The following is a 23,541-nucleotide window of genomic DNA, read 5'->3' on the forward strand; positions in this document are numbered from 1 at the left end:
CTGGCTGGGTTCTCCTTTATTTGTCATGTTTCCCAAATCAACTTGTCTCTTTACATAATGCAGGAAAATCTTGTGTGGAGAGCTCTTAAAACTGTAGCCAGTACATAACCAAAACCTTACAGATACACTTGTCTAGGGTTTTATTTATGGGGACAATGGCTAAAAACCAGATAGTTCCGTCCCTGATTTCTTAGAGCTAAGCCAAGGGCCATTATGTCTCTAACATTAATAGAAAGCCCCCTGGAGCCCACGATCTGGCCATGGCATCTAGGTGACTATCATGTGGACAGAGACGGAACATCGCTTTTCCCCTCCAGCTCTCTGGGAGGCAGGTGGATGAATGCCAGATGACCACTTCCATGCAATACCCTGAAAATGGTCAACCAAGGATTTTTTCGAGATAGGACTTAACTACGGCTTCAAGAGGATGCTTGAGAACTGTTCTGCCCTTCATGAAGTTTACAGGAACCAGAATAAAACTGAACCAAAACCCGAGGCCTTTAGCTCGAGCACATTATTCTAGAACAGCAGAATTTCATCTGTCCAGCTTGGGGTACAAAAATTATTCTGAATAAGTGGCTTTTCCATGACAATCGAAGGACTCAAAAATGCTTTTAAATGTCTGAAGGTTCTTTTTGATATAAGTATTCCTAAATGCATGACCCATTGTGGGGCCCTGGTCCTCGGGCTGGGCCTGGGTACGCATGGGGAGACGGCAAGCCTCGCTCCCAGGTGGTTCGGATGGGTGGCCAGGGGTAGCAGCAGGGACATACAGTAACTCAATACAGGAATGAGGACGGCGTCAGCCCCCATGGTCCTGAGGCTACTTGGCATTTAGGGCTGACACACCCCACTGACGCCTGGGTGGCCCATGTTGCAAGACCATGACTGTGCCTGTGAGCTTGGAGGGAGGCGGTTCCTCTCTGTAGGGATTCAGAACAGACTGTGCTGTGTATTTGACATGGAGTGTACCCACTCTTCAAGCCCTGGTAGTAAGGTTTGTTGGCCCTAAACCCTCTGATGAAAAAATCAGAGGACTGAGTATTTGTGGTTAGGAAATGCTGGTGCATTCTAGAGGCAAGTGACTTTTTTTTTTAATAATGAGGTGAAGTTGTGAAATATTGATAGGATGGCTATCAAAGAAGGCAAAAGACCTTCCTAATGCCTATTTTTGTTACATAGGACACTTAGAGCCATGAAAATGAAGTTAAAAAACAAACAAAAAACCACCAACAAAAACCCTCCAGCTAATGCCCCAATTAAGTGTCTGTGAAGATGTTTGTACAAATCTACCCAAAGAAACTTCCCTGAATCCTATATGTCGGGGAAGCACAGAATGTTAGGGCAGGAAGCGGCCCTCTCCGCTTAGGGATAACCTTGACCTACTTACTGAGGTCAAAGACAGGGGACATTGGCACTGTGGACTGATGCTGTATCATAAATAATGGTGTCTTCAGTTCCAAGAGGCTCTGTTTTATACACTCTAGAAAACCTATGTACAAATAATTTAAGATGGACTATAAGCGATGTTCATGGTCTTTGCTCTAATGAGTTGGCCGCCATGTCCAAATAGAACACCAAGTTGGCTGGACGCTCACCCACAAGTGGTTCTGGCACCTTTTCCAACACCCGGTGGTAGGGGCCATCTGCATGGACTTCTCGGGTGGTTTGGGGTTGTGCACCGTAATTGGGAGGACCAGGCCTGGACCCACCATGAGAGACCTCAGATCTGCACAGAAGTGAGCCCCTTTTGGACCCCAGCAAAAGCCTCCTTCCACCTGGCCAGTCAGTTGTGTTAGTGAAGGACCCAGCAGTTACGTATTCACGGGGACTCAAAAGAGAGACCTGGTTTTGTACCAGTGACATTCGGCTGTCATCTCAGGCACTTGGAGAAAACCTCTCTTCCAGCTGATCTAAAAAACAACTGCCTTCTCCTATTTTTGGATTTCTTCAGAAGAAATAAAAAGTCGCTTAAGTTTTATTCCATGAAAATTATAGTCAAATTTCAGCTCACAGGGTGGCCTAATTCTAGGCTTCCCTAGAGTCAAGAAAGCAGTTGTCTTGCAGACTGGCCTTGAAAAGCCTGCATCTCTGGTCACAAGGAGGGGCGCAGAGAGGAGCAGGGGCTGCTCCGCTGGTGGGGTGTGGGTCCTCCCAAGGGAACCTTCTTCCTCCACGGTCCTTCTTGACGAACTCAGGAAGACAACAGGCTGAGTGTTTCTGGAGCAAATATTGTCCCAAGCAGCCAAGGAGATACCGTCTATAAGCCGTAGCTGCCGGACAGGGAGCAGCTGAGCATGGTCTCTGGGAAGCCCAGTCCTCAGGCCGTGGGGGGCGTGTCTCCCCTCTTGAGACAGCGTGTGATGAAAGTCCCCAGGGCCACCAGGGGGATGCACATGATGGAGGAGGCCACCAGCAGCCCGATGACGGCCAAGGCGTATGGGGGGTAGTCCTTGGTCACGAGCTGACCCTGCAAGGGGTAACAGGGTCAGCAGGAGGAAACCAATGCAGGCAGAGGTTGGCCTGGCGAGGCCGTGTGCTGGTGGGGGGGGGGGGTGTCCGGGGCCACCTGGCTCTGCAGCTCACCAGCAAGTAGGCTGGATAGACCTGCCTCCCTTGCCTTCTCTCTCTTCGTGAACTTCAGCTAGTGTGCATACAGCCACTATTTTGGCCCTGCCTCTGAAGGATCACCGACAGGAATAATCAAGGGCCTTCCCTTCGGGGCACCGACAGGGGCACCTACGTGCAGGGGGCTAACCTGAGCCCGGCGCTGCCCAACAGAACATTCGGTGATGACACACGTGTTCCGTATCGGGGTTGTCCAACATGGCAGCCACCAGACACGGGGCTACTGAGCCCTGGAAATGTGGCCAGTGAGGGTGAAGAACTGAATTTTAAATTGTATGCAGTTGCAGTGAACTCAGATGGGCACAGCCCCATGTGGCTGTTGGCTGCCACCTTGAATGGCACAGCTCTGGTCAGGAGAAACCTTGAGGGACCTCTGGATTCAGTTGCTGGACGCTTCCCTGAAGGCACATTAAAGCTGATGAGAAATGAGGCCAAAAAGCCTGTAAAGGCTGCCTTTCCATGCGGGAGCCACGGAACAGCTACGTCCAGGGGAAGCGGATGTTTGCTGTCGCCCAAGCGTGGTTTGTGACCCCAAACGCTGCTTAGGGTGTGGTGTGGGAAACCAGCCCGCGAACTTTCTGTTGCTTGTCTATTCCCTTTTTTTGTTCCATCCTGACCCGTGCAGAAACTGGGGCGGGGCGTGGGGGGGGCACACTGAGAAGCTGTTGTAGCAATGTGACCGCTTCATCTTCTGTTGGGTATCAGAAGTGATGGGAGCTTGTACGCTACAGATATTCTCCTCATGTCACTTTTCAAGTGCTTCACTGTCCTTGCATTTTATCAGGCTGCTGTGGATTGGGGAGACACACCCACATCCCCCAGCCACGGCTGGAGAAGCGCAGCCGTGGAACTAGGGCTGGGGGCGCCTTTGGCCACCATCGGTCACATTCTCTATGAAAGCGCTTCTGTATCAGGACAGCCGGCCTGGCCCCGAGGCTGAGGGTCCCCGAACAGCCAGGGGGCACAGCAGCTGCATGGAGCCCCAAGCGAGCCTGCCCTGTCTGTCCCAGCCCCACCCGGATCCAGACCCTGCCAGGATCCAGCACCCAAGTGCTGACGCAGGTCCCCTCGGGCTCCTGCAATGACCCTTCCAGGGGCCATGCTTTCCATGGGTCAGGGACCGGGCCCTCCAGGCTCACTCTGCCTTCCCTGAGGAGGCCTCAGTGGACAGAGGTCAGGGGTGGGAACCAGCACCTGGCAGACCTTCTATGGGCCTCCAGAGGCCCCCTGGGAAGACCTGGAAGGGAATCCTACTCTCTTCACTGGAGTACACAGCGTAAAAGCAAAGCCCACTTCTGCTGTCCTGAGCTGAGTGTTTTTCATTACCTGGGTGGTGTTTCTGTGTCATGATAACTGACCTGCCCACCCCAGGGAAATGGGTCGGTTTCAGCGAACATAAAGCCGGTGCTAGGGAGGGAGCCCAGGGGGCCGGAGCCGGAGGGTACCTGGAAGGCGTCCCACGCTTGGTACTGCAGGGTCCCCGTGAGGATGTAGTCACTCAGGTAGAAGACAAAGAGGCTGACGATGAGCAGGGGGCTCACGCCGGCCCACATGGCCTTCCAGTACCAGTTCAGGCCACGACCAGTCATGGCCTCAAGGTCACTTTCAAATCTGTTTGGAAAATGCAGAGAAAGTCAGGATTATCCATGCTGTAGGTGCAAGAGGGCTCCAGCTTTCATATCCGTTTGCTTAGAAAGATTCCGTTCTGAGCACCACCGATGATCACCTCTTTGGGGTCCCTCTCTGACACCTGGGGAGAGGGTGTGCGGTGTGGGGAGGGGAGAAGGGCTGAGGCCACCACAGAGCAGGGCAGCAAAGCAACCACCTCATGGTTACAGGGACATCAGTAGATGCCTTCCTGGTGCCACCTTTGGATGAAGGCTGCTGGTGTAGACCCTAAGGGCTACTCCCCATGGCGGGAGAAGCAGGCATGGAGAGGGCCGGGTGTGTGGTGGGGGGGTGGGGTGAGGTTGGACTGTCACCGGCGGTAGCCACAGCCACCTGCCATGCTTGGGCCTGTGGCTTGTGCTGAGTTCCCACAGAAGTCTGTAGACCGCCACCTGTTCCCATGCTGCTGCTGACCTGGCTGGACCCTGGGTTTCAGGCCACAAAGGCTCCTGTGCTTTGTGTGAATGTGAATGTGAATGCCTGAGATTTTTCAAGATGACACGCTCTTTTGTCCCTTCACATCCCCTGCTCATCCGCCCTCCACCCCCAACTTGCCTGGATAGAGAGAGATGTGGGAAGAGCTAGCTGGCTGTGGAACGAAGGGTGACGTGGCACTGTGGCTCAGTGGTCGCTAGATGGCGCTGTCCCCTGGGCGAACAGAGGGACTCCCCTCTCCCGGCCATTCCTGGGTCCTGCTGCTTACAAACTCTGCGCTGCGAGGCACCTTTGGTTTCTCCCTCCCTCCGACCCTGACCACTTAGTACCACCCCTTTGCATGGACGTGTGTCCCTTCTCCAGCATCTCCCCTGGGCCCTGCCTTTTGGTCCTCTTTCCGCAACCTTCTCTCTTCCTGGGAAACACCTACCCTCTCAGGGGACCAATCTGTTTCTCCCTCTACACTACCACATCTAGGTGACCCACATGTTCCGGTTGACCCAGGACGTCCCCAGTGTTCACACTGAACGTCCCAGGAAACCCCCTGGTCCTGGGAAAACAAGGAGAGTGAGTCACTCTAACCCGAATGTCCTCAACAGACAGCAGATGGAGGGACAGATATCAAAGTCTTTCTTGACCAAAAACGTTTTGGACATGCTACACATTATACCCCCTTTGAGACTCACAGTGGTCTTTAAGGCTCCAAGTAGTCCTATAGGAAAGAAATGTTGACTCTCTCTTGTTTGTGACGTCCCGAAATTACTTGATCATGTAAGTCCCTTGGTGTGACAGGGGACCCCAGAGCTTCCAGGGACACAGAGGGAAACATGGCTCAAGGGGTCTGGTTTCTAGGGTCATGGCTGGTCCTCCCCACTCCCATTGCAATACAGAAAGCAGAAAGACGAGATACTGGTTGAAGGTGGGAGTGAGGCAGAGACTGAGCTGGGCCAAGGGAAAAACAGCGCCAAGTTGCAGGAGAAAAGTAAGGGACTTACTGTGGAAAGGGACTTGCTTTCCTTGTGGGGCAAGGCCTTCGTGGGGGCGTGGCCTTCATGGGCCCTTCCCCCCGCAGGTGTCGGGGGTGGGGCCTCCTTACCTCCTTAGCCCATACACGTAACACACAGCAATGGTCTCCACCAGCACGATGAGCAGCAGGGACAGCGTGGCCGCGTAGTCATTGAATATGTCGAACCAGTAGTTGCCAGACTCCATGGTGAACACCAGGCCGATGACACAGTTGACGAGGCACACCAGACCTGGGGCCATAAGACCACACACTCATTTGCCTGAGACGCCTACACATTCATCCAGTTTCCTATGTGGAGCCACGGACCCCAGGGGGACTTAGCCATGGACTGGCCTCTCCGCCTCTGTATGCCACAGGTGTGTGTGTTCAGGGGACAACAAAGGTGTCCCAAGGAGTGTGTGTCTGCACAAGTCACTCATGTTAATTCAGGCAGCTGTCCTGCAGGGGGCGTCAAGCTCAGCGGAAAAGAGAAAGTTGTGGGTGCTGCTGTCTCCCCATGCTGTGGGGGTGGGGGTGGGGGTGGGGGTGGGGGTGGGTCCCACCCAGTCTGTGGGTCTGGTGATGCCATTTACCCCTACAACTCCGCTTCTGAGCTCACGGAGGTGAATCAGGGCACTAGAGAGGATTCATGTCTGGCCAGAAGAGGGAGTAGGGAGGGGAGAGGAAGACAGGAATGTCTCCCCAGCTCCCACTATACATGCCCCTGGCATGTCTCGTGCATAATATCCTGGGGAGCTCCCTTTCACAGCTGGGGAAACCAAGGCTCAAAGATAAGGAGTACTTTCCCAACATCCCATAGCATCTAAGAGGGGAAGTCAGGTTTCAGACAGAGGCCCTTCTGCTTCCAGAACCCAGGTTCTTGAACCAGCCTCCAGGGGCAGACTTCCCCAGGGACCCCACGAAGTATCTGACCCTCAAGCTCCCACCTGCCCTCTCCGTGCCACACCATGTCCCACCCTTCACCTAGCCCCCATGCCATCTTGAGGGGACACACCTCGAGGAAGGGGCTATGTGCTGGCCGGGAGCTAACGGCACATAGCATGCAGCCACAGAGACCACGTGGGAAGAGTGATGCTCAGTGCTAGAAGGTTCTGACAAGGGGTGGGCGGCTGCATCTGGCTGGCCAGGACTTTAAGGAGATGGCATGTGAGCTCGGTGGGATGAGGCTGGGAGAAGGGACGTCCTAGGTGTGGTGGGATGGTGTCATCGTGGGCAGGAGTGGGGGCCACTGGGTTCCCCAGACATCACCAGCTATGATGGTGGAGGAGATGGGTGATGGAGTCTAGGCAATCATCTATCACGCAGGCGGGAAAGGGACAGATCGATGGTCCCTTGCAACAATGGGGAGAACCACACCGAGTTTGGTGAAGACAGGAGACATACAGCACAGACAGCGTGATTCCATGTACATGAAGTTCAAGAGCGGGAAAAATGATCCTGAAGCGGTAGCAGTCACAAAGAGGTGGCTTCTGGGGCTGGGAGCGTACGGACGGGGAAGGGGTGGGGAGGGGTTCTCGGGGTTGCTGGCAACGCTCTGTATCTTGACTTAGGTGGTGGTTACTTGTAAAAATCACTGAGATTGTGTTTAGGAAATGTACATGCTCTTAGCATTATGCTTCGATTGAAACAAAGACCAGAGCAGATTGTCTCCTGGCCTGAAGAGTTTGGAGCACGATGCTGGTTAAGTCTGGCCTTCCCCAAGGCTGGGGTGGCCACCGCCACCAGAGGCACAGGCGAGTCACGCATTCCGAATCCCACACGGCCCAGAGGACGAGAGACCACAAAGGCTTGTGCCCCATGCCTGGCCCTCCCTGAGCCCCACATCCCCCACGGATGGGTCCACTCACCGGAGATAGCCTCCTTGGGCAGGTGGCTGGAGACGACCTTGCTGTCGGTCAGAGGCGTGAGGATGGCCGCCGTGTTCCCCAGCATGCTCCCAATGCCCAGCATCAGCAGCATGAAGAAATAGAGCACTGACCACAGCTGGGACACCTCCATGTTCTTAATGGCCTCGGTGTAGACGATGAAAGACAAGCCGGTGCCCTGGACCGCCTGCCCATGGCGAGAAGGTGGCAGTTACCCACCCAAGGGGCTTGGGACTCCTTAAGCGCACCCGATGCGAAGCAACCTCCCAGGTGGCCAGGAGAAGCCACGGGCAGAGCTGGGGTTTGCCATCTGCACACTGGCCCCTCAGGCTGAGTGGGGCTGGGTAGACACGTGAGCCGTCAGGAGCCCCTTTTGTCACTTCGGAACACTGAGCTCCCATCTCCCGCCCCAACTCACGTCCATTTGGGAGGAAATACAATCAGACAAAGTTCAGATAATTTGTGCTACCAACAGGATGGCCACTGAGGCGTTCTGAGGCCCCAGTGGCTGGGAGGCAAGGTGGGCGGGTGAAGCCACGGGGCCGGGGAGGGCAGGGTTGCTCTGCAGCTGGAGCCCTGCGGGGATGGTGACCTGTGGAACCAGAGCCTGGAGCTCCCGCTTATAGACGAACCCTCCAAGAGGTCTGAAGAGGTCTTGGGGTTGGGGGCGTGGGGGAGGGTACCCCCTGGGTACCAGCAGCAGAAGCAAACCCACTCTGGGGGCAAGCTCCTGCAATCTAGATCCGCAGGACCACCAGAGAGGATCAAGCAGCGAGCTTGCAAACAAATGTATAAACCCAAAGACAACAAGCCACGGAGGAAAGAGTTAGGAATAACTCCCCCAGAATGGTCGACACTGGTTGGCTTGGCAGACTCCTGGCTTACCAATAAGCATAGTGGGATTCACCAGCTCTGCATGCAGACAACAGGGGGTGGTCCCTTGTAGAGAATTTACAAACGGTAACAAAACCTGCTAAAGTTGGCTTGCTTTTTTATCATTATCATGAGTCAACAAATTCTCCATGGTGTCAGTCCGGAAACCGACTGCCCTCCCTCTCCTGCCCAAGGCCGCCCCTAGACCAGCTATGTAGGACCTTTTCAAAGCAGCAGAAGATAAAACTGCCAAAAATAAGCGTATCACAGGAAACTCACCGTGGGGAGCAAATTTGAGAAAAAAAAAAAATCGTGTTTAACAAATGACTGAATCGACAGGCTCCATCCACAGCTAAATACCACTTGTAGCTGAAGAGAAAATTAGGGAACCAGGAGGCATATTCCAGGAACGGATCCACAATATCAAAAAAAAAAAAAAAAAAAAAGATAAGAAGCTGGGGAAAACATAAAAGAGAAGCACGTGGACATGCCGTGGTGGGATGTGGAGGTCCGGAAGGAATTCCAAAGCAGAGACAGAGAAGTACAGGCAATGATGAAATAGTAAGGGGTGTGAAGTCTCCAGAACTGGTCAAGACACGTGGATCTGTGGGTCCAGGAAGCCCCAACCTCACCCAACCCATCCTGGGGCTGGGGGCATCCTGGTGTGTTCATCCAACCCACGTCGGATGAATACAAAATACATCCACGCTTCGGTTACCGAGGCCAGAGTCCAAGGGACGGGCCAGAGAAATCAGAGCAAACCCATGAGGCAGCCGAGAGCTTTGAAGGAAGACAGGACATTTCAAGGCAACCGAAATCACATGGCAAACCACTCCCAAGTGTCCAGAGAAAATAACTATAAACCTGGGACCTTCCACACAGGGGAGACAGTCCTTAAAAAGAGGGGACTGAGTATCGGTATTAGCATACAGACGACATCCGAGAAAATTTACCAAGCAGCAGGTGCTATACACCGGAAATGAATACAGCTCGGGAATGACATAGGAATTAAAACTAAAGAGGGGAAAAAAGCAAGCTGCTCTAAAGGAATGCGTTTTAAGGGAGATAATGATTCTGGAAGATGTCTGGGGTGCCAGAGGAAATGGTGAACAGGTAAAAAGGCACAAAGGTGAGGAGAGACACACACATTGTCGTGTAGAACAGCACAGCCCCCAACACAGGGGCTGAGGAAAAGGACAGAGGCGGACATAGGAGGTATTTAAAACTACAGTCCCTGTTCCGGGTGGGCGGGAAGTCAAGACCCTGTTGAATTTCAAACCTGGTTGAGTTAAAAAGGCAGAGGATAAATTCGAGAGGAGAAATTCGCTAGATCAGTTCCAAACAGCAGAGAATAAGGCAGCGCGGGGGAGGGAAAACCCAGCAACGAACGCAATAGGAAAAGACAGTCTGAATCCATCTGTCACCCCCTCGTTCTCGGACACTGAGCCAAGCCCAGAAGTCAGGGAGGAAAGCTTCCAGGGGCCCCCAAACAAAAAGGAACTTTGAAGTGAGAACATGGAACAGGAGCTGAGGCCCAAGGAGAACGGATCAAAGCCTCGAAGGCTGGGGGCTGGGGAGCGGGGGGGGGGGGGGGGGGGGGGGGGGGGGGGGAAGGGGGTGTCAGGCCACAGGCCGGGGTGAGCAGAGAGCCAGGAAGGACAGTGTTGACTTGTGCATGAAATGAGCCGATCAGTAACAGCGATGCAAACCGACTGCCCGAGCCAGAGCCAACGTTCCCCGGGAAGGTGGCCCACGTTGACAGGGTGCCAGACTCCCTGGGGTGGGCTCAGCCAGCTCCTGAGCCACAGGAGAAGGGGTCTGGTGGGGGCGGGTAAGTTATACCCCAGTTGCCTTAAGCTGTTTAGCTATGGTTGGCCAAGCAGCCAGACATCTCTAACCACGGCTTAGACCAGAAGGCCTGTGATCGCAGCATGACGGTGACGGAAACAGCTCCAGGCCCCGGGATCCTCCAGTGCAGCATCCGTGGGAGGGATTCAGGAGAACTAAAGTTAATGTCAAATGCCTCCTGCTGGGTATGAACTGGCAGGTCCCCCCCAACTCACGGGCATTTGCAAAGAAGGGGTCACTCCATCTGGCAAATGACGCACAGGCCCAACCCTGTGGCTGACTACAGAACACCCCCTCCCCCAGCCCCCAGCTCGCACTTGTCCCAGCTCTCGGGGGAGAGAAGTTGGCCAAGACCTTGCCCGTGCCTTACCGTGGCCAGCTCTGCCTGCAGACTGCAGTTTCTCATCTGCGGGAGCACCTCGCTGTATTTGCCGGGGAAGGTGGACGCCAGGTAGCCCTTCACCTGCTCCAGGTTGCTGGTGGTCAGAAAGCCGTCCTCCAGGTCAAAGGAATTGGTCAGCAGCAGAATCACCCTGCAGAGCAGAGGACCACACGGACCTTGGCTGATTAGAAAGGCCACGGTCACAGGACCCTCTTGAAGCTGGGCTGCTGGGGGTCCTTCCCCTCTGATGGGGCAGGTCTCTCCAACAAAGGGAATCTGTAGATCTGTGGCTTTTTCAAGTTTAGCAGGGGTGGAGGAGCGGGGTGTGATTTTGAATGGCTTTGATGGAGCCTCAGGTAGGACCAGAGATGAGCCCAGAGATGGCCCAGCTAAGCCACCTTCACCTCTGGGCCGGCATGGTCCTCCAGAATGTTTGGGATGATAGGAATATTCTGGGGCCCCCACTAACCACAGGGTGGGGGTGGGGGCGGTGGCAGCTGAGTCCTTGGATGTGGCGAGTGTAACAATGAAACCGACCTGAATTCATTTATATGTAAGTGGAAATCAATTTAAACAGAAATTTAACTGACTTAACTTAAAATCACAACTACTGGGGCACCTGGGTGGCTCAGTGGGTTAAAGCCTCTGCCTTCAGCTCAGGTCATGATCCCAGGGTCCTGGGATCGAGCCCCGCATCGGACTCTCTGCTCCGTGGATAAGCCTGCTTCCTCCTCTCTCTCTCTCTGCCTGCCTCTCTGCCTACTTGTGATATCTCTCTCTGTCAAAAAAATAAATAAAATCTTAAAAAAAAATCACAACTACTTTGATTAATTAACATTTAATCAACTAATTAATTTAATTAAAAATTGAGTTAATTATATAAATCCATCCCCATTTAAATCTGTAAGTAGCCGGCTGTGGCCGGTGACTCCCACACGGGATCTGGATGCGGGTGGTCGTGTTTTGGGTAGGGGGAGACAGAGAGCAGACTCTGTCCTCTTCAGGGCTCACCCACAGAGCCGCTACTTCCAAGGTCGGGGAGATGAGGCAGAAGAAAGGAAGGCTTGTCCGTTGAACTGCCCTCAACCCCTCAGGCAGGGGTGCCCAGGCTGGGGCTTGGAGGGAGGGCTGCAAAGCCAGTGCCCTCTGCCCCTCACCCCTTGTCTTCCTGGCGCCCACGTCTTCCCAATGGCCCTGGGAGCTTGCGGGGATGTGCACCCCCCCCCCACCCGACGCGGCCCCGGGGTGGGCTTACTTGTTCAAGCAGCTCTCGTAGTTGAAGGTGGCCTTGAAGCCGTAGATGGAGAAGGTCACGATGCTGGCAAAGATGGAAGTGGAGCTGTTGATGAGGGACACGATGATGGCGTGCTTCTGGCAGTTGTTGGACGGCTCGTTGTAGCTGGCGAAGGCGATCAGGCTGCCGAAGCCCAGGCCCAGGGAGAAGAAGATCTGGGTGGCCGCGTTGATCCAGGCCTTGGGGTTGGCCAGCTGCTCCAGCTGCAAAGCCAGCAGGGGAGGGGGCCACTGAACCACTCCTGTTGACCTGCCGGTAGGGGGCAGAAGGCCCGGCAGCAGGGGACCCACTGCACCTGTGCCCCCCCCCCCCCGGCCGGGGCCCATCAACTCCCCAGCGCCTGACATGCACACATCGCTCCCGTCCAGTCCCCCGTGGCGCCCTTCCCAGTGGACGTGCGCAATTGAAAAATCCAGCGTGAGGTTAACATAAGACACTGGGAGCCATCTGGAATGGGGGTGCATTTTGGGGTGGGGGCGCTGCCAGTCCTTTTGTTTCCAGGGGCCAGATTTGCTAAGTAAAGAACTTGTTTTGTCCCAAAGGAAATAGTACCCCCCATCTCCCCACACCCTGCCGACAGAGGAGCGTGGGCTGCGGGGCGCAGGGGAGCGGGTGGGCTGGGGAGGGATCACAGAATACCCTGCAGTGGATTCACCCCTGCAGGAAAAGGGGTGCGGGAGACAGTTGGACGACACATCATACGGTCCACAGGCTGCCAGGAGGACGGGTGCAAGGCCAGACATGAGGCCAGGGCCATAGTCGGTTGGGGTGCAGAGACGTTGAGGTGGATGGGTGGACAAAAGACTCAGTACCCCCAGCATGAATAGGACCCCCGCCTGGCGGAGAAGGGGACCCAGCGCTCATAGGTAACCCACACTGCTCCCACCGTCCTGAGTCTCCCCCGCCTGTCCACCCACCCTGCAGGATGGGGGGTACCCCCTCCCTCCAATCCGTACCTTGGGCGTGAACATGTAGGCTAGGCCGTTAGTGGCTCCGTGGAGCGTGAGGCCCCGGACCAGGTAGATGATGAGCACGCAGTAAGGCAGCAACGCGGTGAAGTATACCACCTGCGGACACCAGAGGGCGGCAGAGGGCAACGTCAGCCTCCCTGTGACCCGCGATCACCGGGGCTCCTTTGTCCCTGGGACAGACCCCTGCGTGGTCCCCACAGAGCATGCCACTCTGTCTCGGGCATTTAGGCTATTGACAACTGGAATGGTTCTCAGTTTGGGCTGGGGAAAAGGGGAAATAAACAAAACCCTCAGGGGCTTGCAGGCATGGCATCTCTCTGCAGAACTGAGACCCAAGAAAAACTTGGCCATGAGGGTTCGTGGAAACGTAATGATGTTGGTGTGGGGACAATGTCCCTATCAGAAAGATGACAGAAATTCGATCATCTGACTTTGTTTCTGCACATGAGTGGCATTTTTCTTCAACCAAATCCTTCCCTGACAGGCATCGCGAGCTCAGTGATATTTTATTCTTGGTTTCCATGGTGGTTCCGGCAGCAGTGTCGTACCCCCAGGCCTGCTGAGGCGAACTCTTACACGACCTTCATACCGGGACCTGCAGGCGCACGCCTGTCCATCCAGACCCGGCACTTTTTCTCTGAATCAACCCATGTAGGCACCCTAGTCTCTTGACGGAAAGCACAGAGGTATTTTGCAAAATTCTTTCGGCAAAAGCAGTTTGCTTGAAGATTAGGTTCATCTGGTTGGAGGCCCCGATGGGCTCGCCCTCAGCCCCCATTTCCTGCTGAGGTGTGTGGCACCATCTTGCCCAGAATCTTCTGAGGCCACCAGATGAGCGGTTCGCATCCGCACCCCCCTGGTATAGCAGGCAGAGGTGGGGGCCTATCTCTTATCACTGATTCCTCTCAGAGGCCGTTGTAATTTGAGAAGAGCCATCAAGCCCACTGACTTGATAGGAAAATAATCCAGGAGCAAGACGGAGACAGATGTGGTCAAGGACAGGGGGGCCGTGAGCTGAAGACCATTGAGGACAACTGGAAAGGGGTAACCAATGTCCGTAACTGGTGGACACTTACTGGATACTGATACTGGATACTGGCCCTTGGAACTTCACCCCCTTCCCCTCAGGTCAGTAAGTTTCCCAGCAGCACTCTGGGCTCACTTCTATCCCATCAGGGAAGCTGGACAGGTGACCCAGCCCACACCATGGGGAGAGATAATTTCTGACCCATCCAGGACAACTCTTGAAGTTGGGGGTTGGGGGGGGGAGGAGATTCCAAGAGAAGAGGCCAGGAAATAGTACAGGGTTTTTAACCGAATTACTCCCCCATAAATAAAGCTGCAGGGGTACTTTGGCATGGAGAGGGGGCGTGGCTTGAGCAGAGGAAATAGCAGTAGTTCACGGCAGGACATGACCTCATTTCGCACATTTATAAATGATCTCGAAAAGAGATGGCCTCATTAAATCTCCCAAGTTTACAGATGCTGCCCTCAGATCTTTGTCACGTTGATGATGATCTGGCAAAGACAAATTGCAAAGAACACTTTTTTTAATGAGTATAACTATGAGCCAAGCTTCAAGATGGGACAGCTTGAGTACGTGAGTAGCTGCAGGGTCTAAATTCTTCCAGAGAGGACTCATTAGTCCCTCAGCCTGGCCGTGGGATGGGCATGGCCCTGGGGTCATCACAGGGCACCTAAAATATCATGAGCAGTTCTGGTCTTGTGGCCTCGAGAGAAACATGGTGGGGCTTTAGGCGGCGACCCAGGTGGTCAAGAGGATGAGGACTGGTGGCCTCTTAGGACCTTCTGAAGGGAAAACTGGGGTGAATTATGTCATGAATGGCCGGGAAGAACAAACAGAAGGTAGTTCACCGAACCAAGAGGTTGGGGAGTTTCAGGGGCAAAGATGGGTCTGCCCAGGCTCTGCCCTCACTGGTTGGTGCCCTTGGGCAGGTCCCTCTGCCCCTCGATGCCTCATGTGAATGGGATGATGAACCCTACTATGAAGGGCTCCCCAAGATGGAGACAAGGTCCAACCCACAAGGGATCAGGTAGGACGAGTGCCCGAGTATGAGGACGGGGCACGCTCCAGGAGGGGGAGGGTAGGGCATCTGCTGCAGCTCCAGAAAGATGCCAGGTGCTGGAGAGACTGTAGGAACACTTTCTCCATGGGGCAGATCAAAGAGCATCCAAGCCCCTGCAGGACAATGAACCTGGGGAGGCACCAACGAGGGGAAGGCTCATCCATCTGGCGGGACAGCCCTGCAAGGTCACTGACAGCAGCTTAGAACCAAGGTTCTGAGACTCAGCTGCAGATTAGAATCACCTGGGGGAGCTTTCATCAACCCATGCTGAGGTTCCTCGCCAGGACTTCCGGGCAGGGGGTACAGGGAGGAGTGAAACATCAGAGCTCTACAAGCGCTCCAGGCGACACCAACCTTGCTGCTAAATTGAAGGGTCAGCGGCAAGGGCATCATGGGGACATCTCCAGGGAAGGGAAAACTCACTGTCTAGTTGCTTGGCGCCCCTTGGGTGGTATGGACGTGGGGCTGGCTGGCACAGAAACACTCATCTTTTTAGGCAGTGGGAAAGTCCTCCTTTCGAGATGGCAACTCAGAGCACCACTGGCCATGTGCCTGGTGGTCTGGGAGGTGATTTGTGTCTGTACCCTCCCCGCTGGCCCAGTGTCCCCCCCCCCATCCCAGTGTCCCCCCGCCCCCCCCCCCCCACCCCCGGAGGGCAGAAGGCAGCCGTTGGCAGTGCCCAGCCCCAGGCAGGGGCTCTGCTGTCCCCACCTTGCCAGTGGACTGGGTGCCCCTCAGGACGCACAGGTACACCACCAGCCAGGCCAGGACGAGGCAGAGCGCCGGCTCCCACTGCACGCGCCCGCTGTCCTGGATGGACGGGGAGATGTTGAGAGTTTTCCTGTACCAGAAGTACTGCGTGGAGGACGCCTTCTCGCACTCCTCGTCGTAGCCCGTGTGGTTGTCGTTCAGCGGGCACACGGACCATGGCAGGGGATCCTTTGGGATCAAAAGAAGCCTTTATACAGACAGGTGAGGGCTGAGTGGGAAGAATGGAAATGGCCCTGGTAGCGGCCATTCTGGGCAGGGAACGGGAGGGGCCGGTCAGGGGCACAGACAGGGATCGCAAACTCAATACAGATCTGCGACACCGGCGATGTACACAGCAACTCTAGCTGGAGAGCTCTTGTTCAGTGCGTGACCTGCCCAACTATACATGACAGGTCTGCACAGAGGATCAGAACTGTCACCCGTGGGGAGAGTACAAGGAGCTGCTGTTTCTACCCAGAAGGTGGAGGACGGGCAGGGCTGTGGAGTCAGGGAGATGAGTGGCTACAACTAAGCTCAGAGCAGGGAGTCCTTCGTGTCAAGGATGTACACTGGGATTTTCCAGCGGGGTGACCGGGGAGGCCAGAGTGGGGTGTGGACGTACTATCTTCTGAGTGTAGATACCAAGTCCTGCTCATTGAGGTCATTCACCCAAGCATTACTTGGGGTTCCGAAGATTCAAGGCTGTGCCGCTGTGCTCCAGAGAGCGGCCCCACAAGCTGGGGTTAGTCCACAGTGCATGGCCAGCCCTGCCTTGCTTTTGGAACTTGGGGACAGTGTCTGACCTATGCAGGCCTGGGTCAGGGGCATAGGGTGTAGCATCTGCCCAGTGACCTTCTGTCAGAGACCGAAGGTGGCTGCTGGAGGGCAAGAGGGGGCAGAGGCTGGTGGGGGGGTTCCCCAAGAGTGACGGGCAGGCACTGACAAAAGGCACTGAGCATGGGCGACAGAAGCAAAGACCCCTCTTGGCTTGGACACAAGGAGCACCTCGCGAGGAGTCGGGGTTCTCTCTTCTCCGTGATTTTCAGCCCCCTCCCACTCACTACCATGAGCACCCACTGCGGCTATCTTCAGAAGTATGGGTTTAAAATGTTTATTTTTGGGAGCAGTCCCTATTGTGTTACAGGGGGGCCAAGGGTCCTTCTACAAGAACTCGGGTCTGCAGGGCAAAGTGGGGGCTCAGTCTGGAGTCGGAAAGCTGGAAGGATGAGTGACCAGAGCAGGGAGGGGTGAGCCGGAGGCGGAGGAAGGGCCCAAGACCAAGGCATCCCTGGTCTTGCTGGGTGGGCCGAATCCCTCCCCAGGGGCTCTCTCCATAGATTTCCAGGGGTGCTGCCCAGTATTTTGTGGAGGGTGGAGGGGTCCTATCTTTCAGAGGGAACGCGGAGACACACACGCGCCTGTGCACACCACCGCTTGGCGTGGGGTGCTCGGCCTGCCCCCGACCCCAGCCCCGGAGGCTGCCCCCTGGGGGTGGCTCCTGCTCCCACGTGGGCTGACTCACCTGGAAGGAGTGGAAGAGGTACCAGAAGGCCCAGGCGTTGATGATGTTGTAGTACATGGACAGGAAGAAGGACACCACCACGCTGGCCAGGCCTGGGAGGAGGCAGAGGGGTGCTGAGGCCTGGCCCGTGTCCGCCAGCCCGGGGTGCATCTCAGTGACTGCACCAGGACAGCAAAGCCTCCTCCGGCCGCTTTGCGGGAGGGCCAGCTGTGGCCGGGCGCCCGCGGGCCCCTCTCCAAGAGCCAGTCCGTCCCCACCACCTTGAGGACGTGAGTCCAATGCCAGTCTGCCACACTTCCGTGCCAGGTGCGACGTCGAGCACCTGCTGGGCTTTAGGTCTTGGCAACAATGTGGTCACGGGTCGGGGGTTGGGCGTTATTACCCGCACTTCCCAGAGGAGAAAATGAGGCAGGGAGATGGCCCGAGTGCGCTCAGCTGTGACGTGGCAGGCATGGGCTCAGCACTGAGTGTGAGTGGCCTGCTCACCCTGCCCAGTGCCACCCCGATGCTGGAGGTCACAGATGTCCCCTGGGGCTCCCCTCAAGTGGGGTCCCTTGTGCCCATCCCGGCTTCATGGCAGCAGGGAGGAGGGGTGTGGGACGGGGTGTGAGGAGGGGAGGGGAGGGGAGGGGAGGGGAGGGGTCTGGTCGGCGCTGACCTGGCCAGCCTGCAGGGCCCAGGGCAGGGGTGCACGACACCCACCCACACCAGCCCCCCAGAGGCACCCCTGCCCTGTGGAACAGGCGCTGGCACAGAGACGCTCATCTGAAACGTGAAAGGTCTGCAGCCCCCCGCGGCACCAGTGCAAATATTTACACCAGGGGTACTGGTGAACGCTACAGCCAGATCCTCCCTATCCCCGCCCTCCTCGAGGGCCAGTGGTTAAACATTCGCCCGCACCTGGGCTTGGCACAAGCATCTGGTAGCTTTCCTCTGAGGCATCACATGCCACCTTGGAGAGCCCTCTGCAATTGATGACAGGGGCCGATTGTAAAACCACACACCTCCTTGTTAAAAATTAACAGCCCTTCAGGCTGAGGTGGCTGCTGGGGTTTGGAGATGGTCTGGGAGGGCACGGGCGCATCGCTTTTGCACAAAGGCTACATCCCATGTATGTCCCATGTATGTCCCTCTTGCTCCCAAAACACCACCCTGTGCCCCTGCCTGCCTTCCTGCCTGGGGGCGGGAGGGTGGAGCCCAAGACACCGTGGCCCATGTGGGCCAAAGTCCCTCCCGCAGCGCCCAGGCATCCCTGAAACGTGAGCCACACACGCGTGAGGGTTGCACAGGGCAGGTTAACGATCTCTGAGAGGTGCCCGGACGCCCGCTGGCAGTCGCTCAGGGGAGGTGGGCATGCAGGCTCTGCCTCCATGCACGGAGGGACCAACGCAACCCGTAGGCTCTCAGTGCTGTGACCCAGAGCATGTGGGCCCGTGAGCGTCTATGGTACCGGCAGGCACCTGGTATGGAGCTGGTGCTCACAGAGTGGGAGACATTGTTCTGTGCCAGGTATGTGCAGGCACAGGTACCTAGATGAGTTCCCAGAAGGGAAGCTGGCTGGACCCTGTGTTACAGCTCCTTGATGGGGCAGCTAGCTTCCTTTTACAGGAGAGCAAACGGAGGCCCGGAGAAGAGAAGCAATGTGGCATCCACCCCCCAGTGGGTACGCATCCCCTCCTTTCTCAGTGGCACACGAGTAAGAAATCCTGCCCTCTCTACTGGCATTCTACAGCCCCCCAAACCGGGCCGTGTGTCCACCCTCAAGGGCTTGCTCTTAGAACCTGTGCGGGCTCCTTGCTCCAGCTGCTCTGCCCGTGGGCTCCCACCCGCACCCTCCGGTGTCTGGGATACAGCAGGGGGTCTCCAGGGGGAGAGGGTCTCCAGATGGGAGAGGACCCACTTACCGACACCACCAAGGTAGGGGCTGATGGTCTTCCAGGCGCCGATGCTTCCCTGCCGCATGCGCTGCCCCACGGCCAGTTCCAGGTACAGCAGAGGCATGCCCTCCACAATGAGCATGACGAGGTAGGGCACCAGGAAGCTGCCTGCGGGCGTCCAGGGGCCAAGACCAGGCCATCACTGACGGGTTTCACTCTGCAGCCTGCAGGACCTCCACTCCCATGTCCCTCCAGCCGCCCTTCAGTCTTTCCACATGTGCATTCATCCTTCTACCTCTGCATCCATCCTCCAACTCTCCGCCTTCCCTCTCTTGTCCCACAACCCCCTGTTCTTTTTTTTTTTTTTTTTTTTAAGATTTTTAAAATGTATTTACTTGGCAGAGATCCCAAGTAGGCAGAGAGGCAGGCAGAGAGAGAGGAAGGAAAGCAGGCTCCCCGCTGAGCAGAGAGCCTGATGCGGGACTCAATCCCAGGACCCTGAGATCATGACCTGAGCTGAAGGCAGAGGCTTTAACCCACTGAGCCACCCAGGTGCCCCAACACGCTGTTCTTTCATTCCTGGCCCCCATCTGTCATTCACCCATCCGTGTTCTTCCATTGGTCCATCAATCCACCCACCCCTCCCACCACTCAACAACCCTCCAACCACTCAACAACCACTCATCCCATCCACGTCACCCATCCAACCATCCATCATCCATCCGTCCGTCCATGCTTCCCACTTTCCATCCTTCTACTTATCCCTCCATCTGTTCAACCCTGTGTCCCTGGATGACACGCGGACTTGTTCGTTAAAACATTGACTGGGGCGCCTGGGTGGCTCAGTGGGTTAAGCCGCTGCCTTCGGCTCAGGTCATGATCTCTGGGTCCTGGGATCGAGTCCCACATCGGGTTCTCTGCTCAGCAGGGAGCCTGCTTCCCTCTCTCTCTCTCTCTCTGCCTGCCTCTCTGCTTCCTTGTGATCTCTGCCTATCAAATAAATAAATAAAATCTTTTATAAAACAAACAAACAAAAAAAAACGTTGACATACTTCCATCCCCGGTAGTAAAACTGCCCCTGTCCCAAGCCCCTGGAGTGCCTTTCTCAACGCCTCAGCTGCCCCAGCTCCTCTGCCAGAGACCCTAGTCCATCTTCTGTTGTACCAACCAAGGACATAGGCAGGGGCCCTGGTGTGTTATGTGTGGGGAGACCAGGGGTCCCCAACACACAGAGCCCAAGCCACCATCTTCTTTGACAGAGTACCTCTATTGTAGTGTATCTGTTTTATGCAGGGGCCTTCGGTCTAACATTTTATTTTAATGAAGAGTACGATCACCAACACAAACTTAAAACCCACGGGTCCCTGAGCAGCCGTGAGTGGACGAATGCCTGTGAGGACAGCGGGGAGCCAGCGGTGTGGCCGGAGCTCTGGAAGCCCTGCCCACTGCTGACCCCTGCTGGGGGCTCCCTCCACCCCTGCTCGCAGGGCCTTGCCCTGCTGCTTCTCCCGGGAGCCCCACCCCTCCTTCCCTCCTTCTCTGAAGCCCTGCTCATCTCTTCCACCTCCGGGGCACCCAGCTCCTTGGCAATTGACCTGACAAAAGGTCCAGGAGGAGAAGAGAGCAGGACTCCTGATTAACATAAAACCCTGACACTACAGCTGTGGGGATTAAGGGCTGGTTACAGAAGGAACCGGTTGCAAAAGGGTTCAGGTCAAAGAATGAAATATAAATGCTTATGTGAACATCTAATGCTTGCAACAATGCCTTCACTGTACACACAACACCCTGAGGTCCCTCTTCTCCCCCAGTGGGATCTCACGATCCCTCTCCCGACCGCAGCATGTCCATGTGCATCACCCCCCTGGTAGCTGCCTGACGTTCCACTAGGAAAACATGCCCAGACTCATTTCATCCTCTGTCATCCTAAACAAAGCAGTGGGACACAGCCTGGCCCACGTGTTCGGTTCTTTCCTCGGGGCAGAAATCCCAGAAAGAGGATCGCTGGCACCAAGACCAAGCAGAGAGCAAGCAGGGCCATCGCCCACCACAGAGAGAAAGGCACCGACTATGCCACCACCACCAGGCCTCACCTTGCTGGCTCCGTCCTCCCCACTTACACTGGGGCCCACGACACGTGCTCCCCTCTCACTTCTGGACTCTGCGCTGACGACTCTGCCAGGCCCTGCTCGCATCCTGCCCTGTAGCAACATGTTTTGGCATCTCCCCAGGTTCTTCTTGGAGCAGGGAGTTCAAGAGGCGGAGGTTGTTGGGGGGGGGTCCCCCACCCACCACAAACCTAACAACAAAGGTTGCATGGACATCACCTGCTTGGAACAGCATTCAAACCCTCCGCTGGCATAAGAAAAGCTCATTTGCACCCAAGGTGTTAAACAGTAACCACACGAGGCTTGGCAAGGTCCATGGCAGATTTTCTCTCTGACAGGGCCTGCCTGATGGCCCACGGCCCATGGGGAGGCTGGAAATCCAAGACCTGGTGCCCAGGTGGGGTCACAGGGGCACTCGAGGTCTGCCCATCGGACATTTCTATCTCTCCTCCCCTCCTCCAACTACCCAAACACATGATCCCCAGGAGTTCACTCTGCAGCTGTTTTCTCAACAAATGGTTTTTAGAGGGTGCCTGGGTGGCTCAGTGGGTTAAAGCCTCTGCCTTCAGCTCAGACGATGATCCCAGGGCGCCGGGATCGAACCCTGCACTGGGCTCCCTGCTTGGCAGGGAGTCTGCTTCTTCCTCTCCCCGTCTGCCGCCACACCATCCCCCCCAGGTTGTGCCCACCCCCCATCAAATAAATAAATAAATGAAATCTTTTTAAAAAGATTTTCAAGTGGTGTTAGAACTGAACACCGATGCAGAAAAAGATGAACCTCAACCCGTATCTCACATTTTAGAACCCCCCCCATACCTCAAAAGGGATCACAGACCCATAAGCACAACTCAAAACTAGAAAACTTCTAGAAGATGGCCCAGGAGAAAAACTTTCTGACCGCAGGCTAGGCAAAGATTTCTCACCTACCGCCTCAAGAGCACTATCTATGAAGGATGGCCATGATAAGTCAGATTTCATCTTCAAATTGTGCTGTGAGAGACACAGGTAGCAAAATGAAAAAGGCAAGCTCAAGACTGGGAGAAACATGTGCAAAACACAAATCTGAAAAAGAGAGCATCTAGAATTTGTAAAGGACTCTCCAAACTGAACAATGAGCAAACGAAGTACCCATTCAAAAAAAGTGCAAAAGATCTGAACAGACGTTTCAGCAAAGAAAATATACGAATGGCAAATGAGCTCATGAAAAGATGCTCCATGTCGGTGTTCATTGTGAAAATAAGCATACGGATCACGGTGAGATGCCACTGCACACCTATCAGGATGGCTAAAATAAACCAGGCTGACTATATTGAGTGCTGGCGAGGACCTGGGGGCACTCCCGGGCATTGCTGCTGGCCTGGAAGGTGGTGCAGCCCCTCTGGAAAGGGGTTTGCCAGTTTCTCATAAAGTTAAGCACATTCTTCCTGTGTGCCCCGGCCGTCATACCCCTACATGTTTCCTCTAGAGAAGCAACAACATTCGCATCAAAACCTCTGCATGAATGTTTATAGCAGCTCTGTTCAGAATCCTCACAAATTACAAACAACTTAGTGGTTCTCCATTGGGTGAGTGGACAAGTAAGTTGTGGTACATCCATACAATGAAATACTACTCAGCCAGCAAAAAGGAACAAACTACTAATCCACGCTAGAGCACCACAGACTCTCAGAAGTGTTATGCTAAGATAAAGATGCCAGATTTGAAAGGCTCCGCACTGTATGATTCTCCTTATAGGACATTCTGGAAAACAGCAACCCCATAGGGACTGAAAACAGATCTGTGGTTGCTGGGGGTTGGGAAAGGAAGGGCTGACTCTAAGGGGCATTACTGCGGTGGTGGTAACGCAACCAAACGTTTATCAAAATTCTTAGAATGGACACCAAAAAAAAAAAAAAAAAAAGTGTACTTTCCTGTTTATCTCAAGAAAAGAAAAATTAGTTTTGTGATCAGTTTGAAAATGAGTCCACTGACCACCCCTCTTCCACGGACTTCTCTCCTCTAATCCTGCCTTAGTATGAGCAGACCTGGGGAAGAGAAGCCACAGGAGGAGAACCGATGGCCCACTGAACTCCATGCCGAGTGCCCACGTGGGAGGACTTGCAGGCGGACATCCCCACAAGAGCCAGGCCTGATGAAGCCTGGAGAAATCCCCAGGCACCCACAGAACTGCGAGAAAGAATTCACTGCTCTACGTACCACTTCGTTT

At 55.2% G+C, this 23,541-nt stretch overlaps 1 protein-coding gene across 1 annotated transcript in view; it reads right to left on the reverse strand.

Moving 5' to 3' along the window:
- The window catches only part of SLC6A20 (solute carrier family 6 member 20), a 33,691-nt gene continuing 10,150 nt past the window's right edge, over positions 1-23,541 (reverse strand). Inside the window, exons 2-11 of the mRNA XM_059389554.1 lie at positions 19,255-19,395; positions 17,351-17,442; positions 15,790-16,017; positions 12,977-13,087; positions 11,982-12,223; positions 10,715-10,877; positions 7,606-7,810; positions 5,828-5,987; positions 4,074-4,239; positions 1-2,470 (exon numbers count right to left, since the gene is read on the reverse strand). Coding sequence (XP_059245537.1) covers positions 2,321-2,470; positions 4,074-4,239; positions 5,828-5,987; positions 7,606-7,810; positions 10,715-10,877; positions 11,982-12,223; positions 12,977-13,087; positions 15,790-16,017; positions 17,351-17,442; positions 19,255-19,395 — 1,658 coding nt within the window. The 3' untranslated portion in view covers positions 1-2,320. The remainder of the gene's footprint in view (positions 2,471-4,073; positions 4,240-5,827; positions 5,988-7,605; positions 7,811-10,714; positions 10,878-11,981; positions 12,224-12,976; positions 13,088-15,789; positions 16,018-17,350; positions 17,443-19,254; positions 19,396-23,541) is intronic.

Source organism: Mustela nigripes, chromosome 2 (assembly GCF_022355385.1).
Source record: "Mustela nigripes isolate SB6536 chromosome 2, MUSNIG.SB6536, whole genome shotgun sequence".
Classification (NCBI taxonomy): domain Eukaryota; kingdom Metazoa; phylum Chordata; class Mammalia; order Carnivora; family Mustelidae; genus Mustela; species Mustela nigripes.